The 19,106-nt window shown below is 42.4% G+C and overlaps 1 protein-coding gene and 1 pseudogene across 1 annotated transcript in view; both read left to right on the top strand.

Annotated features, from left to right (window-relative positions):
• The window catches only part of NCMAP (non-compact myelin associated protein), a 60,784-nt gene extending 42,827 nt beyond the window's left edge, over positions 1 to 17,957 (top strand). The window contains exon 5 of the mRNA XM_070510690.1: positions 17,580 to 17,957. Coding sequence (XP_070366791.1) covers positions 17,580 to 17,643 — 64 coding nt within the window. The 3' untranslated portion in view covers positions 17,644 to 17,957. The remainder of the gene's footprint in view (positions 1 to 17,579) is intronic.
• Positions 3,707 to 6,481, top strand: LOC106840042 (zinc transporter SLC39A7 pseudogene; annotated as a pseudogene).
• Positions 17,958 to 19,106: the final 1,149 nt, after the last annotated feature.

Genomic DNA, 19,106 nt, shown 5'->3' with positions numbered 1-19,106 from the left:
ATTAAAATCCTTTGCCCGTTTTTAACTTGGGTTATTTGGGGGTTTTTTATTGTTGAGTTATAAGAGTTCTTTGTATAGTCTGGTTACAAGTCCCTTATCAGGTATGATTTGCAAACATTTTCTCCCACCCTGTGGGCTCTCTTTTCACTTTCTTGGTGGTGTCCTTTGAAACACAAAAGTTTTAATTTTGATGAAGCCCAATTTACCTATATTTTTCTTTTGTCACTTGCACTTTTGGTGTCATATCTAAAAAATCACTGCTTAATCCAAGAACATGAAGATTTACTCTTTTATTTTCTTGTAAGAGTTTTATAGTTTTAGCTCTTAAATTCAGGTATATGACCCATTTTGAATTAATTTTTGTATATGGTGTGAGATAGGGGTCCAACTTCATTCTTTTGCATGTGGATATCCAATTGTCCCAGCACTATTTGTTGAAAAGACTATTTTTCCCCATTGAATTGTCTTAGTACTCTTATCAAAAATTAATTGACCAGGGGCTGGCCCAGTGGCTCAGCGGTTAAGTGCGCACGTTCCGCTTCAGTAGCCCAGGGTTCACGGGTTCAGATCCCGAGTGCAGACATGGTACCGCTTGTCAAACCATGCTGTGGCAGACATCTCACGCATAAAGTAGAGGAAGATGGTCACCGATGTTAGCTCAGGGCCAGTCTTCCTCAGCAAAAAGGGGAGGATTGGCAGCAGATGTTAGCTCAGGGCTAATCTTCCTCAAAAAAAAAATTAATTGACCATAAATTTAAGAGTTTATTTCTGGATGCTGAATTCTATTCCATTGGTCAATATTTCTAGTCTTATGCCAGTGCCCCAGTGTCTTGTTATGTAGTTAAGTTTTGAAATCTGGAAGTATGAGTCCTCCCACTTTGTCCAGCTCTCCATCTTTTTTTTTTTTTTTCAAGATATTTTCGCTATTCCGGGTTCCTTATATCTCCATATTAATTTTAAGATTAACTTGCTGATTTTGCAAAAAAAGGCAGCTGATATCTTGATAGGGATTGCATTGAACCTGTAGATCATTTTAGGGAATATTGCCATCTTAATAATATTAAGTCTTCTGATCCATGAACATGGAATGTCTTTCCGTTTATTTTGGTTGTCTTTAATTTTTTTCAATGGAATTTTTTAGTTTTCATTGTGCAAGTGTTTCACTTTTTTTGTTAGATTTATTCCTAAGTATTTTACTTTTTTCAATGCTGTTATAAATTGAATTGTTTTCTTTCTTTCTTTCTTTTTGTTGAGGAAGATTAGCCCTGAGCTAACATCTGCCGCCAATCCTCCTCTTTTTGCTGAGGAAGACTGGCCCTGAGCTAACATCTGTGCCCATCTTCCTTCACTTTATATGTGGAATGCCTGCTTCAGCATGGCCTGATAAGTGGTGCCATGTCCACACCCGGGATCTGAACCAGTGAACCCTGGGCCGCTGAAGTAGAACATGTGATCCTAACCACTGCGCCACCGGACTGGCCCCCTGGAATTGTTTTCTTAGTTTCCTTTTCAGGTTGTTCGTCATTAGTATATAGAAATGCAACTGATTTTTGTGTGTTGATTTTGTATCCTGCAACTTTACTGAATTTGTTTATTAGCTCTAACGGTGTTTTTGTGTAAGATCGTTAGAGTTTCTACATATAAGATCATGTCATCTGTGAATAGAGATAATTTTACCTCTTCCTTTACAATTTGGATGCTTTTTATTTCTTTTTCTTGCCTAATTGCTCAGGCTGGAATTTCCAGTGCTATTTTGAATAGGAGTGGTAGGAGCAGACCCTTGTCGTCGTCTTCATCTTAGGGGGAAGCAACAAATCTTTCACCATTAAGTATGATGTTCTCTGTGGGTTTTTCCTAGATGGCCTTTGTTAGGTTGAGGAAATTCACTTCTATTCCCAGCAGAAGTGTCTTTATCAGAAGGAGGAGTTGGATTTTGTCAAATGATTTTTCTGCACCTATAAGATGATCATACTGCTTTTGTCCTTTATTCTATTAATATGGTATATTACATTGATAGATTTTCATGTGTTAAACCAATCTTGCATTCCTGGGATGAATCTCACTTAATCCTGGTGTGAGATTCTTTTTATATGGTGCCGGATTCTTTTCGCAGTATTTCGCTGAGGATTTTTGCATCTAAATTTTGAGAAATATTGGTCTACAATTGTCTTTTCTTGTGATGTCTTTGTCTGGTTTTGGTATCAGAGTAATACTAGCCTCATAGAATGAGTTGGGAAGTGTTCCCTCTTCTATTTTTTGGGAGGCTTGGTGTTAATTCTTGCAACAGTTGGTAGAATTTAGCAGTGAAGCTGTCTGACTGTTTGGATCTCGGCTTTTCTTTGTTGTAAGTCTTTTTTTTTTTAATTATTATTACTAATTCAATCACTTTACTTGTTATAGGTCTATTGAGATTTTCTATTTCTTCAGTCAGTTTGGTAATTTGTGTTTTTTTGGAATTTGTCCACTTCATTTAGGTTAGCTAGTTTGTTGGCATACAATTTTTCATAGTATTCCCTTATTATTCTTTTTATTTCTGAAAGGTCAGTAATGATGTTTCCTCTTTCATTCCTGATTTGAGTAATTTGAGTCTTTTCTCTATTGTTTTTCTTGGTTTGTCCACCTAAAGGTTTATCAATTTTATTGATTGTTATAAAGAACCAACTTTTTTGATTTCATTGATTTTCTCTATTATTTTTCTGTTCTGTGTCTGCCTTTCTAAATCTCTTATTGGTATGTTTTAATGAAAACAGGTTTTTACCTGAATGCTAGTTTATCAATATTTTCCTTTATAATCAGTGCTCTTTGTATCCTGTTTAAGATATCTTTGCCTACCTAAAGATTATGAAGATTTTTCTCCTATGTTTTCTCCCAAAAGTCTTATTGTTTTATTGTTTATATTTAAATATGCCATCCATCTAAGATTGATTTTGGTGTTTGTATGAGGTAGGGGTCCAGATTCATTTTTTTCCATCTAGATATCCAGTTGACCCAGCACTATTTTTTGAGAAGACCATCCTTTCCCTGCTTTGCTGCAACGTCAACTTTCTCCTAAACTGAGTGACTGAATATGAGTGGTTTGGGTAGAAATTTTATAGGTGAGAATTGCGGCGAGGACAGGTCACAAGGGGGAAAGAAAAGCAAGAGGAGAACTTTGGAGTCAAGGCAGAATGCTCAGTCCACTTGCTCCTTCTTTCTTGCTTACATTCGTAAGTGCATACCAGGCACTGGAGATACAACTGTGAGCAAGAGAGATATGGTCCCTGACCTCACAGAACTTATTGCATAGCAGGGAAGACAAACAACTAAACAAATACAATACAGAATGGTGATTTTTGTGATAGGAAAGAGTTCAGGGTGTTATGTAAGCCTCTTGCACTTAGCTCAGCCCAGAGGTTGGGAAGAAAGCGCCCCAGGAGAAATAACATCTAAACTAAGAGTAAAAATTGAGTAGGAGTGAGTCAGGGGAAGAGAGGGAAGAGAGGAAGAGAGATAAAGAAGAGACACAAGCTCGAGAGAGAAGCTTCAGTTTAGCAGACGTCCAAGGGAGCAGTGGGAGATGGGCTGGGAAGAGAAGACAGGCTCCAGGATGAAGGATCTTCAGTGCTTGACTATTTTAAAGGCAGTGGGGAGCCACTGAAGGTGCTTGACTATTGAAGTGACAAGATCAGATCTGTGCCTTAAGGAGATTAGTCCTACAATGTGCAGAATGGTTTGGCGTGGGCGAGACCGGAGGCTGGGGGAACAATTTACAGTCTATCGCAAGAAGCAACAGGCGCATCTGTGTATCTGTTAGTTTTAAAATGCCTTTTCTAAGAAACCCACTAATTGTCAAGTTTTGTTCTTTTCCTTTTTTTAAGTAGCTATTTGTGGGTGTGCAGTAACCCAACAAAAATGTCTCTAGGAATCGTCTCAGGCCCACTGGATGGGAGCACACACTGGGGGCATTGTCCCAGCTCTGTAGCCCTTTGTCTCAGGACACCCATCCCTTGCATAGAACATTTCCTGGCAAAGAAGCAAACTGCTGTGGCTCAGCAGATACTACTGCCCCAGACTCTGTCTGCCCACGTTTGGGAGAAACAGGTGAAAACAAGACTGGCCTTCAATTCTCTAGCCATAGGAAGCCCTATGTCCAATTACAGCCCAAGGTCCCTTCCCAGCTCAAACTCAATCTCTTAAATGAATTTTACCTGGGCCCCCTGATGCTCTTAAAGAATGCTGCAGTGGCTTCCTTCATGTCAGAGAAATACAACGACCAGTTTATTCATTCTTTCCAGCTTTCCAGTTCCTGCCTTGGGAGTCACATGGGAGTAAAAGAGAGAAAAAACATCAGTGTATGAGTATTCACAACCTTGAATGGACGAATCTGTGAACTGGGCAGTTTGCTCTGCATGATAAAGACCAGAGGGGAGAAGAGCACGGTGGGGGCCAGCCCACTGGTGAAAGTGCTTAAGTTCGCATTCTCTGCTTCAGTGGCCCGGGGTTGGCAGGTTCGGATCCTGGGCGCAGACCTACGCATTGTTCATCAAGCCATGCTGTGGCAGCATCCCACATACAAAATGGAAGAAGACTGGTTCAGCTGTTAGCTCAGGGACAATCTTCCTCACCAAAAAAAAAAGAAGAAGAAGAAGACTGTGATGTTTGTTCTGTTCTATCTGCTTTCCCCCACTGCCCGGCCCCCAGCACAGAGACTTCTACCCTTCTCTCCCTTCAGGGGCACCCTGCATCTTGACCATACAGAGCCCCTCTTGTTTAATCATTTTTCCACTTCATCCTGAATCCCCGCTTCTACATTTCTTCTCCACCATAGACATTCCCTTTAATTTCTTCAATTTGTCTCATACTAAAAACAAACAGACAAAAACTTTCCATTGATGAAATGGCCCCTCCAGGCACTGTGCGACCCCTCTGCTTTTCTTGATGGCAAAATGCTTCAAAACTGCCATGTTGGGAAGAGTCTTGGGAACACTGTGGGTGGGGACAGAAAGGAATGGAGGAGAGGCCCATAGAAGTGGACAGAGGGCATGAGTGGAATAAAGCAGACCCCGCATAGGTATAGAGTTGAGGGTCAAGTGGAGTCACTGCCTCTGTCCTACTGGTCTGTGAGGTGGCCAGAGGCCCGGGGTCCCCTCTGGGTGTGGTGGGATGGCTGTCCTGGGCAGTCTTGGGGCTGCTGGTGGCTGGACATGAAGGTCATGGCAACCTGTGCAAGGACCTGCATGAGGACCCCTATGGCTGCAGCCACAGGCACTCACGTGTGGATTTCTACCATGGACACAGCCATGCCTGTGGCCATTGGTCACCTTCATTAGGGCATCTGGCATGTACATACTCATGGTCACAATCGCGGACATTCGCATGAGGATCTGCACCATGGCCACTCCCATGAGAGCCTCTACTACAGAGGACATGGCCATGGCCACGAGGACAGTCATGGAGGCTGTGGGGAGTCAGGGGCTCCTGGCATCAGGAAGGACCTGGACTCTGGAGGCCACAGTGCTGACTCTGTAGCTCCATTTTTCATCCTCTTCTTTACTCCTGTGGAGTCAAACTCCTGGCATCACCCTCTGCTCTAGATTTTGCTCTGTTTTGCTTCGAGTGGGCTCCTGGGAGATGCTTGCCTGCAACTCAGCGCTCCTGCCCCGGAGCCTCATTCTCACCACCCCCTGGAGCACTGTGGGAGGGCCCCATCTGTCCACGGGACTGTGGGTCCTCGGTGGAACTGTTGCTTCTCTTGTGGTGGAGAAATTTGTGAGACGCGTGACAGGAGGACATGCACACGCTCACGGTCACACATGGAAGACAAGAGCGTCCTTCGAAGGAGAAGCAGAGCTCAGAGGAAGAAGAAAAGGAAGCGGGGGGTCGTGGAAGAGGAGAGGAGGGAGCACAGACCCAAAGATGGGCCGTGGAGACCTCAGAATTCTGAAGGAGGAAAAGCAGGTTCAGACCTGCGTGTATCAGGGAACCTGAATATGGCTGCTGACCTGGCACACAACTTGCTGGATGGTCTGGCCATTGGCGCTTCATTTCAAGGGGATCAGGAGCTGGGATCCTGCGCATATGACTGTCCTGCTACATGAAGTGCATCCTGGTCCAGTTTGGCAATAGGCACACTGGCAGGCACAGCCTGTGCCCTCCTAACGCAAGGAGGGACAGTAGGCAGTGAAGCGCAGTGGTACAGGTGGCGGCTGGGTTCTGCCTTTCACTGCAGGCGGCTTTTTCTCCGTAGCAATGGAGTCTGTGTTGTCTGAGCTGTCACATCTGGAGGTGCTGGGGCGGTGGGGCAAGTTGTCATGATGGTGCTGATTGCCCACCTGGAGGGAGACATGGGCTAAACTGCCCCCCCCGCCCCATGCCAAATCTCTAGCCTCTAACTCCTCCAGGTTGGGGTGTGTGGAGGTTGGGGTCCTGGCAGAGAACATCTGTCAAAGGAAGGAGCTGTATCCTAAGGCAGAGGTGACTTGATGTAAGGGCCATCGAGGTTTGGCAGCCTCACAGGGGCTGGAGAGGTGAGAAAGAAAAGCACCACGGTGCTGGGCACAGGCCGATCATGTTGGTGGGTCAGGGGGCCTGAGTGGGGCCAAAAAGAAAGCTGGAAGAGAGAGGAACGCTGGCAGTCCAGCCCATGTCTCCACCCCACCTGTTCTCAGAGGACTAAGCTGCCACACACAGGCTTCTCCAAGGCCCACCTCCCTCTCCCCCACCTGTTGGTGGAGGCTTTCAGGGAAGAGCAGAATTTGCACACAGCGGGAAGCAGGAATCGCGGAGGATAAACATCAATTAAACTTCAACCACGTGTCTTGATTTGATAGTGAATGAGGGAGGGAGGGGAGTTAGCTGCTAATCTCATGGACTGATTTTTGTGTGTTTCTATTCTTTTTATATCACCGTTTGGATCAAGAGAGAAGAGTGGTGACCAGAAATAAAGTCCTTGAATTTTCCACCCCATTAAAAAAAAAAACAAAACTGCTGTCCCTACTTGTTTTATCCACTTTTTCTCTTCCTGGTCTCTCCAGAGCCCTCTCCAGTGAGGTTTCAACACCATCATTGCGCTAAACTATCCTTATCTGCTTAGTCCTCCTGGCTCATCTTAGCCTATCACTCCTTCCTTCTAGAAATATTTTCTTGCTTGACCTCCAGGACCCCGCCCTTTCTTGGTTCTCTTCCAACCTGAGTAGCCATTCCTTTTCCCGTCTCGTCGGTTGGCTCCTCATCACCTTCCCTACTTCTAAATAACCCAGTGCCTCGGGGCTTGGGCTCAGTCTTCTTTGCTGTCTGTGCTCACTCCCTCAGTGACTTCTCATCCCGTGATTTAAACACCACCTATATGCTGCAACTCCCAAATGTGTGTCATCAGACCTCTCCTTGAATTCTAGACGTAAACGGCCAAGAGACCACTTGAGATCTCCACTTGGACGTGTAACAGGCATCTCAAACACGGCCCAAAGCAAACTCTTGTTCTTTCCACCTAAAGCTACTCCTCTCCCAGTCTTTCCCACCCAGAGAAAAGCAACTCCATTCTTCCAGTTGCTCAGGCCAAAACCTTCAGCAACATCCTCGATTCCTCCATTTCCCTCACACCCATCCATTGGTAAATTGTCTGCTCTATTTTTAAATTCTATATCTTCTCCCAGTTTCAAATTGTGTTTTTACTCTCTTTGTGGTATCTTCTGATGAACAAATGTCTTTACTTGAATATAGTCAGATTTATCAATTTGTTTCTTTTATGGGTAGCACTTTGTAAAATATCTTGTTTAAAGAAGTTTTCCCTATGCCTAGTCCTTAAAGATATTCTCTTGAAGCTTTTCTTTTTTTCCTTTGAAGACTGGCCTTTCACATCTCTTCTACCACCCTATTCTAGTCACCACCTATTCTAGTCTAATCTTCCTCAAAAAAAAAAACAAAAGACATGGAAGCAAGCTAGGTGCCCATCGACTGATGAATAGATAAAGAAGATGTGGTATATATATAATGGAATAGTACTCAGTCATAAAAAAGACAAAATCATCCCATTTGCAACAACATGGGTGCAATTTGAGGGTATTATGTTAAGCGAAATAAGCCAGACAGAGAAAGACAAACACCATATGATTTCACTCATATGTAGAAGATAAACAAATACAAGGACAAAGAGAACAGATTAGTGGTTACCAGAGGGGAAGGGGCGTGGGGCATGGGCATAAAGGGTGAAGGGACACGTATATACGGTGACTGACAATAAGGTGCAACTGAAATTTTGCAATGTTATAAACTATTATGACCCCAATAAAAAAAACTGAGCCAGATCATTTCACTCTTCTGCTAAAAAGCCTCTGATTCTCGTTTCAGTCTAAGGAAAATCATAAATGCCGACTGCGCCCACCACAACTTCCTTCACTTCCTGTAACTCCCTCTCTCACCCTACTCCAGCCACATGCTGGCCTCCTTAATGTTTCTAGAACATGCCAAACACACTCCCACCTCAGGACCTTTGTACCTACTGTTCTCTTTGCTGGAATTCTCTTCCCCCGCATAGCCACGACTTTGCTCCTCCTCTGAAAGTAGGCCTCGGCTCAAAGGTCACCTTACCAGCGGGGACTTCCCTGGCCGCCCTTTATGAAACAGCACATCTCCCCCATGACCATCCTGCCTTCCTCATTTATTTTTCCTTATTATCTGTCTCCTTCTAGTAAAATATAAATTCCAGAAAAACTAGAATTTTGTTTTGTTTGCTGCTATAATCCCAATTTAGAGTGGTAACTGACACATAGTAAGTATTAAAAAAAATACTTATTGAATACACGATTGAATGAATGTGTCTTCAAAAAATATACAGGGCTGGCCCTGTGGCCGAGTGGTTAAGTTCGCGGGCTCTGCTGCAGGCAGCCCAGTGTTTCGTTGGTTCGAATCCTGGGCGCGGACATAGCACTGCTCATCAAACCATGCTGAGGCAGCGTCCCACATGCCACAACTAGAAGGACCCACAACGAAGAATATATACAACTATGTACTGGGAGGCTTTGGGGAGAAAAAGGAAACAAATAAAATCTTTAAAAATATATATATATACAGCAGTGTTAAGAATAAATGTTTTGAATTTTCATAAATTTTACATAAATGTGATACAGATATTTTGTTTCTTACTTTTCTCACTGAACATATTTTTAAAGCTCTAACCATATTGCTGAGTGTAAATCCAGTGCATTATTTCTGACCACTGCACAGAGGTCCATGAAATGCCACATTTTTCTCATCCATCTCCTTAATGATGGACACACAGTTTGCCTCCAGTTCCAACCACATACACAACATGAAATCAACTTTCGCAGATATATACCTTATGGATCTGGGTGAGAGGCCTTTTTGGTATTTTGGGGGTGCGGGGGGAAGTGGGATGGTTAACATACTCAGGAGTAGAATCGCTGAGTCATAGGACAAACATAGATATACTTAATTTGACTAAGTACAACCAAAAGGCCTTCCAGGGAAAAAGTACACATAACTTATTCCTCCATCGGCAATTTGTGGAAAATCCTGTTTCCTCCCTTCCTTACCAGTCCTTTGAATTACACTGAGTTTCTAATTTTTGGCAGTATTGTGGATGTAAACTATTAGCCAATTGTTTTAATTTGCATTTCTCTGATTACCAGATAAGAGCACAAAGAGTTTTAGTTCTAGAGTCCATAACTTTTTTTTGTTGGATGGGGAGATCACAATTTATTTAGACACTAAGGAAGTTTATTAAGTTATTTATTCACCTTTGCTCCTCATAGCTCCTTGCTTTGTCCTGGACTCAGTTCTCTTCTTGCTTTATACTTACTTCAGGAGTGATTTCAAAGACGGTCCTTATGTGGCAACATTTCTGAGGCCTTGAATAAAGATTTATTTTACTCTAATACTTAAATGACAGTGTAACTACAGATAAAATTCTGGTTTCAACGTTCTTTCCCTTCAACACTTTGAAAATATGACTCCATTGTCTTTTTGTGTTCCAGTTCTTAAGAAGTTGTTTTGTCAACAATCTAACCACACGGCTAGAAGTTTTTCTCCCCCATATTGTGTTATATTTGTAAAACACCAAAAAAAATATGTAGCATTTTTAAAAGTAGCTCTGAACATGCCCCAACTCAACTGAAGAGTTGGAGCGTTACTAACACTGCTTAATAATCTACTTCTGTGCTCTCTATCTCATCCTCCATCCTGTCCCTCACGAGGGAACCACTTTCCTACATGTTCCTCATTTAAAAAATAATTTCAGGGCCCGTGGCCGAGTGGTTAAGTTCACGCACTCCACTTCGGCGGCCCAGGGTTTTGTGGGTTCAGATCCTGGGCACGGACAAGGCACCACTCATCAGGCCATGTTGAGGCGGCGTCCCATATGCCACCAGTAGAAGGACCCACAACTGAAAAATATACAACTATGTACTGGGGGGATTTGGGGAGAAAAAGCAAAAAAAGAAAAAGAAGATTGGCAACAGTTGTTAGCTCAGGTGCCAATCTTTAAAATAAATAAGTAAAATAATTTTATCATAAATGTATGCTCCCCTAAAATAATATGTTAGTTTTTCTAGTTTTTTTTCAGCTTTTAATACATGAGCTCATACCACACAAAGTGTTCTACAACTTGTTTTTTTCATTCAATTTTATATTTCTAAGTTTCATCTATTTTGTCGCATGTAGCTGTACTTAATTCTATTTCCTTCTGCATAATATTCCACTTTTAAAACATATTACAATCTATCTATTATCCACGTTATGGACATTTCCATTATATCCAATTTTTTCCAGTAGGAATAATATTGCTACAAATATTTCATATGTGTTTCTTGGTCTACGCATGCAAGAGTTTGGAGTGGCAATGCTGGGTCATGAAGTTGGCACATCATTAATTTTATTCCATAATGCCAAATTGTTTTCCAAAGCGTTTGCTCTCCTGCAAACAATATATGACAGTTCTGGCTGAGCCACATCTTCAACAAGACTTTGTATGACAAGACTTCCTAATTTTCAATAGTCTGGTAGATGTAAATTGGTATCTTGTGATCTTAGCTGGTACTTCCCAGATTCCTGGAGAGGTTCAGCATCTTGGCACTTGTTGATAGCTTCTTCTTTGAAATGCTGGTCAAGTCTTTGCTCATCTTTCCATTGGGTTTTTCTTGTCTGTGATAGTGATACCAGATGTCTTAGTTTCCAGTTTGTGTGCCCGATGCACAGTAGGCCAGTCACTGAGACAGGTGCTTAGAGATGGAGAAAGGCTTATTCGAATTGGCCAAAACGGAAGGTGGGCCAGAGGACAGGTTCTCTCAAATACGCCTTAACAAGAAAAGAAAGTAGGGGGTTTGTAGAGCTAAGGGGCTTGGCAGGAGGAGTTTTGGAGAAACAAAGGGGTAATCCACGTTTCTTTCACTCCAGAGAAGCCCCTCGGCAATCTGACCTCTGGGGTCAAGGCAGCTGGGGGCTGGTTATCTGGTGATCCTTGAAGGCATTCTTTTTCTTCTGTAAAACAACCTCGCAAATCCTTGTGACCCTTGAGATACCCCTCAGGTAAATAGCAAATTGACCAGATTAACTTCTTTTCATAACAAGGTCAAAGATAATCTTGTTGAATATTTACAGTAAGAATATATTCTAGATACTAACTTTTTCTCAGCTATAGTAACATTGTTGCAAATGTCTTCTCCCAGTTTGCGACTTGTCTTTTTACTGTCTTTGTGGTGGTATCTTCTGATGAACAAATGTTTTTAATTTAATGTAGTCAAATTTATCAATTTTTTTTTTATGGCTAGCACTTTATATCTTGTTTAAGAAAATCTTCCCTATTCCTAGGCCTTAAAGATATTCTCTGGAAGCTTTCTTTCTTTCTTTCTTTTTTAAGTTTTGCCTTTCACTTGTAAGTCTTCAATCACTGAGAATTGACTTTTGCGTATAGGGTGAGGTATGGATCCAATTTCATTTTTTATTCATGCATGACCAATTGTCTCATTGCCACTTACCTTTCCCCAGAATCAACAGTGCCATCACTGTCTTATATCAAGTTTTCATGTACCCATGGATCTTTTTCTATGCTATTGTACTTCTTTGGTGAGTTTGTATCTCTGCATAGATACTATGTTTTCTTTTTTATTTCCTTTCCTTTTTTTTTTTTTTTTTTGGTGAGGAAGATTGGCCCTGAGCTAACATCTGTTGCCAATCTTCCTCTTTTTGCTTGAGGAAGATTGTCATTGAGCTAATGTCTGTGCCAATCTTCCTCTATTTTGTATGTGGGATGCCGCCACAGCATGGCTTAATGAGGGTGTGTAGGTCCATGCCTGGAATCCAAAACTGCGAACCCTGGGCTGCCAAAGTGGAGCACATGAACTTAACCACTACACCACCGGACCTGCCCCTACATTTTCTCTTTTTTCTTTCTTTTTTTTTTTTGAGGAAGATTAGCCCTGAGCTAACTGCTGCCAATCCTCCTCTTTTTGCTGAGGAAGACTGGCCCTAAACTAACATCCGTGCCCATCTTCCTCTGCTTTATATGTGGGATGCCTACCACAGCATGGCTCAGCCAAGCGGTGCCATGTCCCCACCTGGGATCCAAACCAGCGAACCCTGGGCCACCAAAGCAGAACATGTGCACTTAACTGTTGTGCCACTGGGCCAACCCCTATATTTTCTTAATGAATACAGTGGGACAAGGCCTCTTACCCTGACTTTCTCTTCAGCACTGTCTTTGCTATTCTTGGACATTTAACTTTATGAAAACTATGGAATAAGCTTACAAGTTTCTCAAAAATTCTGCACGGATTTTTGTTGGAATTTAATGGAAGATAAAAACAAGTCAGTTTGGAGAAGATTGGCATCATTACAACGGTACAATTCCCCTTCCACCGCTACTGTCCTTTGCACTATGGTTGGAACACATCTCACATCTACATACGTTTAAAAACGCTAAATTACACTGTTATTTTTGCTTTAAAGTCAATTGCCATTTAAATAATTTTTTAACAGAACAAAAAGTTAGCTTTTTAAATATCCATCCACTTATTTGCCATTCCCAATGTTCTTTCTTCCTATAGATCTAAATTTCCGACCACTATCCTTTCCTTTCTGCCTCTAGAACTTTCTTCAGAATTTCTTGGGGTGAGGGTCTGCTGGTGACAAATCCATTCAGCTTTTATTTACCAGAAAATACCTTTATTTCATCTCCATTTTTGAAAAGAAAAGAGTGGAGGAATGACAGGCGCTCTGTGGGAGCAGGCTTCGTGGGGCTATGAAAGCTCAGACTTCCTGCATGCTGTAGTACAAAGAAAGGGGCTCCCTTTCTATGAATGGTTTCCCTAGGGCTGGTGCTGTTCACACCCTTGCTGTATATGGTTGGTTATATGCAACTAGTGAACCCTAGTATGTTGATTCTTGATATGATTCATGCACAGGCTGGCTCTAGCACTCCACTCATCTGGTTGTAGGTTTGACTTGTAGGTTAGACAACCCCAATTTGTTGATAAGATATAGGGGCGGGTCCGGTGGCTCAGCAGTTAAGTGCACATGTTCCACTTCGGCAGCCCGGGGTTCGCTGGTGCAGACATGGCACCACTTGGCAGGCCATGCTGTGGTAGGCGTCCCACATATAAAGTAGAGGAAGATGGGCATGGATGTTAGCTCAGGGCCAGTCTTCCTCAGCAAAAAGAGGAGGATTGGCAGCAGATGTTAGCTCAGGGCTAATCTTCCTCAAGAAAAAAAAAAAGATATGGTGACCCTCCCTGGGACGTAAGCAGTCCTTATGAGCTAGAACTGGGAGTTCAAGCCATAATTCCCATCCTTATACACTCTACAGCTGGCCTAAGGGTCCTTATCTATTGCCCGTAGGTCACTGGACCACAACCCCTCAGTAATTCCACAGGGCCTGTAGGTAAGGTGTGTGATCCAATTTTATATTTTTCAACTGATTCCTTGTATCTGGTCTCTAGCCAGCCCTACATTCACAAGACAATGTGATAAGGACCCTGCCCAGCTGGGGAATTTGGGTGTGAAAGATAAAGAGAAAAAGGAAAGACCACTTAGAGTAACAAGAGTTGTTGCTCATTTTAAATGAAGTCAGGGGGCCAGCCAGTTGGCTCGGTGGTTAAGTTCCCATGTTCTGCTTTGACGGCCCAGGGTTCACCAGTTCGGATCCTGGGTGTAGACCTATGCACTGCTTGGCAAGCCATGCTGTGGCAGGCGTCCCACATATAAAGTAGAGGAAGATGGGCACAGATGTTAGCTCAGGGCCAGTCTTCCTCAGCAAAAAGAGGAGGATTGGTGGCAGGTGTTAGCTTAGGGCTAATCTTCCTCAAAAAAAAGAAATTAAATGAGGTCAGGAATGATTTGAATCCCTGACCAGTCATGGCCACCACTTCCAGAATGGTCCTGGGCCTAAAGGTGAGGAAAAGTGACTCAGGCCTCTCTGGCTTTCCCTTCCTCTCCCCTGGGTTGGGCGCAGACTGAGGGGCATTCACTGGCCAGATTAAGGAAGGCTGGTTTGCTCTTTCACCAGTAGAATAAGATCTGTCTTCATTCCCTCCTCCAGCCATTTGTTTAACACCCACGTGGATGTCAAGCCATTTGTAATGTTGTGGTCTCAACCCTCAGCAAATGGACCAAATTCTGAGAGTGAATTTTATTGTATGCTGGCTGCGTGATTTTAGGCAACTAAATTCTCCTTCCTCGGCCTCACTTTACTCATCTCTAAAATGGGGATAATACCCATGTATTAGTTTGCCAGGGCTGCCAGAACAATGTACCACAGACTGGGTGATTTAAACAACAGAAAGTTATTTTCTCACAATTCTGGAGGCTAGAAGTCCAAGATCAAGGTGTTGGCAGGGTTGGTTTGAAGCTGGGTACCTGAGGGTTACTGTAAATATTCAATAAGAACAGGATTACCTTTCATCTTGTTCCCAATACAGACATAGATGAAAAGAAGTTAATCTTGTTAATTTGCTGTTTTCTTGTTTAACCTGAGTGGTAACTCAAGGGTCACAAGGATTTATGAGCTTGGTTTTTGTTTTAGTTTTTTTTTTTTTAGGAAGATTATCTCTGAGCTAACATCTGCTGCCAATTCTCCTCTTTTTGCTGAGGAAGACTGGCCCTGAGCTAACATCCATGCCCATCTTCCTCTACTTTATATGTGGGACGCCTACCACAGAATGGCTTGCCAAGCGGTGCCATGTCCGCACCCAGGATCTGAACCGGCGAACTCCGGGCCGCTGAAGCAGAACATGCGCACTTAACTGCTGCGCCACTGGGCGGCCCCTATGAACTTGTTTTGCAGAAGAAAAAGAATGCCTTCAAGGATCACCAGATAACCAGCCCCCAGCTGCAGTTGAGCCCAGAAGTCAGATTGCCCAAGGGTTTATCTAGAGAAAAAGAAGTATGATTGCTCCTTTGTTTCTCTAAAGCTCCTCCTGCCAAGCCCCTTAGCTTCATAACACCGCCTGCTTTCTTCTCTTGTTAAGGCGCATTTGAGAGAACCTATCCTCCTGCCTGCTTCTTTTGGCCAGTTTGAATAAACCTTTCTCCATCTCCAAGCACATGTCTCAGTGATTGGCTTTACTGTGCATGTCAGGCACAAGAACTTGAGATTAAGAAGTTCGGTATCAGGTTTCTTCCAAAGCCTCTTTCCTTGGCTTGTAGACGGCCGTCTTCTCCCTGAGTCTTCACGCAGTCTTCCCTCTGTGTTTGTTTGCATCCTAATATCCGCCTTTTATAAGGACACAACCATATTGGTGTCCCTAATATTGGATTAGGGCCCACCTAATGACCTCATTTTAATTTAATTACCCCTTTAAAGACCCTAGTCCCAAATACAGTCACATCATAAGGCACTGGGGGTAGAACTTCAACATATGAATTTGGGAGGGGGACACAATTCAGCCCATTACAACCTTCTAGGTATTATTATGAGGATTGAATTATCTAATGTGTTTAAAGCATTAACATATAGCCTGACATAACATATGCCCTCCAAAGGTAAATGCTATTATTATGAGGACCCACATAAAAGAAAGATACTCTCATCTAAACACAAGAGAACACAGACAGGAGAAGGGAATTCTCCCAATAATGGCTCCTCATTCCCCACCTGATGGGCATTACTCTTGCTCTTTCAGCCCTTATCTTAGAAACATGCCAACACAACACCTGAATACAAAATCTCTGGGGGACTTTCTATGGGATGGAAAGCAAAGCAGGCAGTTACATTTTTCTTTCATGCCTGTTGCTGCCTGAGGACTGTCTTAAACTTCCTTTGTAACCCTTACTATATCTAAGAGCACTATGCTGAGCACATAGTAAGGGCTCAGTAAAAAACAACCCATCGAACCACATGTCCTTGCGAGAGTTTACGGTAGTCCCCCTCATCCACGGTTTCACTTTCCATGGTTGCTGTTACCTGTGGTTACCTGTGGTCCGAAAATATTAAACGGAAAATGCCAGAAATAAACAATTCATAAGTTACCAGTTGTACGTTGTTCTGAATAGCGTGATGAAATCTCACACAGTCTGGCTCCTTCCTGGGAGGTGAATCACCCCTTTGTCCAGCATATCTACCCACCCATTAGTCACTTAGTAGCCATCTGGGTTATCAGGTTGACTGTCATCATATCCCAGTGCTTGTGTTCAAGTAACCCTTATTTTATTCCATCATGGCCCCAAAGCACAAGAGGAGTGATGCTGGCAATTTGGATGTGCCAAAGAAAAGCCATAAAGTGCTTCCTTTAAGTGAAAAGGTGAAAGTTCTCAACTTAATAAGAAAAGAAAAAAAATTGTATGCTGAGATTGCTAAGATCTACTGTAACATTTATTACAGTATATTGTTATAATTGTTCTATTTTTAGTTGTTAATCTCTTACTGTGCTTAATTTATAAATTAAACTTTATCATAGATATTATGTATAGGACAAAACATAGTATATATGTATAGGATTCGGTGCTATCCATGGTTCCAGGCATCCACTGGGGGTCTTGGAATTATCCCTTGCTGTTAAGTGGTAAGTGGGGACAACTCTACGTATTTCTAGTAACAAGTCCTAGCCAATCGAAGACGTATGTTATCGTGAGAGGGAAGAGCGCCATCTAGTGACTCTTGTTATTAGACTACGAAAGTGTGAGATTCAGAGAATCCCAGATTGCTACTTCTATGTCTTATATATTTGATATTCATATATGCCAAAAGCAACTACAAATCTGACAGTTTGATGTGTTAATGATAAATTCAACTGAGCTTTTATTTTCCTTTATTGCCAAGAGATTTCTGTCCTTCATATAGTTAACCTCATAGTGAATCTGATTATGTATAGTATGGGAAAGCAGTAAATAAAAGTGCCATACAATTATCATTGAGAATGGAATAAATATGGAGAAGGCCATGAGGAATTCAGGAATCGTAAAGCATCTAGTATAAAAAATGTGAAGTATAGTGACTATAGGAACAACACTCTAGTGCTGAGAAACTATTATTCCTGTACTATAATGCAAGACTTAATTTGACCACTAAAAGTTCTAATAATAAGACTTGTTATATACATACTTGTTAAAATTTCATACTTTATTGATAAAAGTTTATTCTTTTTTTTTTTTAGGAAGATTAGCCCTGAGCTAACTACTGCCAATCCTCTTCTTTTTGCTGAGGAAGACTGGCCCTGAGCTAACATCCATGCCCATCTTCCTCTACTTTATATGTGGGACGCCTACCACAGCATGGCTTTTTTTGCTAAGCGGTGCCATGTCCACACCCGGGATCCAAACGGGCGAACCCTGGGCCGAGAAGTGGAACATGAGAACTTAACTGTGCACCGCCGGGCTGGCCCCTAAAAGTTTATTCTTATTTCCCAAAAGCTTATCCTATGATAGAAATCTTCAGCTTTGGCAGAATGCTGTTTTTGACACTCAACTCTTGTGCGTTTGGCCAAAATGTATATTTCTTGCACATCTACTGAGGATAAAGAGAGGAGAGAGACAGTTCTCATCTTCAAAGTGTTTCTTGTGGGGGACAGGAGTAGAGATGGGTACACATATACACTCATATATGTAATCGATATATTTAATTATTGTACATATATAATTATAATATAGTGGAAAATATGCTAGGAGAGCATAGATGGAATATGGGAATCCTGTTTGGGGAGATCTGGGCCCAGGTTTTAGGGGGCTCAGAAACTCTCTAAAAGACAATCAGATGGTAAGCACTAAGTGCCACTAACCAAAAAACGTTTCCTGGAAGAAGTCACATCTAAACTAAATCCCAAAGGAAGAATCAGAACTGGCCAACTAAAGAGGTAAAGGTAGACAGGCAAGGGGAGGAGGGCACAGCAAGGCTGGAAGGGAGGGGACAGTGATTTCAGCCCAAGGGGACAGACATATGCACAGGTCCCAAGGGGAGAGGAAGAACAGAGTCCCTTCTAAATGTGGAAGTATACAAGCTCCCAAACTTACATAGTTTCAGTTTATAAATACTGTGGTAGCCAGCCTCAAAGGGGGCCCCCAATGATCCTTACCTGTTAGTATTCACATCCCTAGATAGTCCTGTCCAACACTGACTAGGGTAACCTGTGTCACCAACAGGATAGTGTGTATGACTTCTGAGGTTAGGTCATAAAAGACATTGTGGCTTCTGTCTTGTTCTCTTTTGGATCATTTTCTCTGGGGGAAGCCAGCTGCCATGTCATGATGACATCCAAGCAACCCTATGGAGAGGTCAACCTGGCAAGGAACTGAGGCCTCTTGCCAATAACCATGTGAATCAGTTTTCCTGAAAACAGATCTTCCAGTCCCAGTTGACTGTAGTCTAGGCCAATATCTTGACTATATCCTCTTGAGAGACCTTGAGCCAGAATCACCCAAATAAGCCACTCCAGATTCCTGATGCACAGAAATGGTGTGAGATAACAAATGTTTGTTGTTTTAAGTTGTTAAATTTTGGGAGTCATTTGTTATTCAGCAATAGATGAACACTCGCTGATGTTCTCAAAGACACCTTCCAGAGCAAAATGCACCAGCTTTTATCCATCAGTCATTTCATCTCAGCTATAGGATTATTTTAGTCCATAGCTTGCTTGGTAAATTTGTACTTAGTTTTTCAGGCACCATTATATTTGTTATGGTGATCT

The sequence above is a fragment of the Equus asinus genome, chromosome 5, assembly GCF_041296235.1.
Source record: "Equus asinus isolate D_3611 breed Donkey chromosome 5, EquAss-T2T_v2, whole genome shotgun sequence".
NCBI lineage: Eukaryota > Metazoa > Chordata > Mammalia > Perissodactyla > Equidae > Equus > Equus asinus.
Note: the sequence above shows the minus strand (reverse complement) of the source record. Positions and strands in the feature narration are given on the sequence as shown.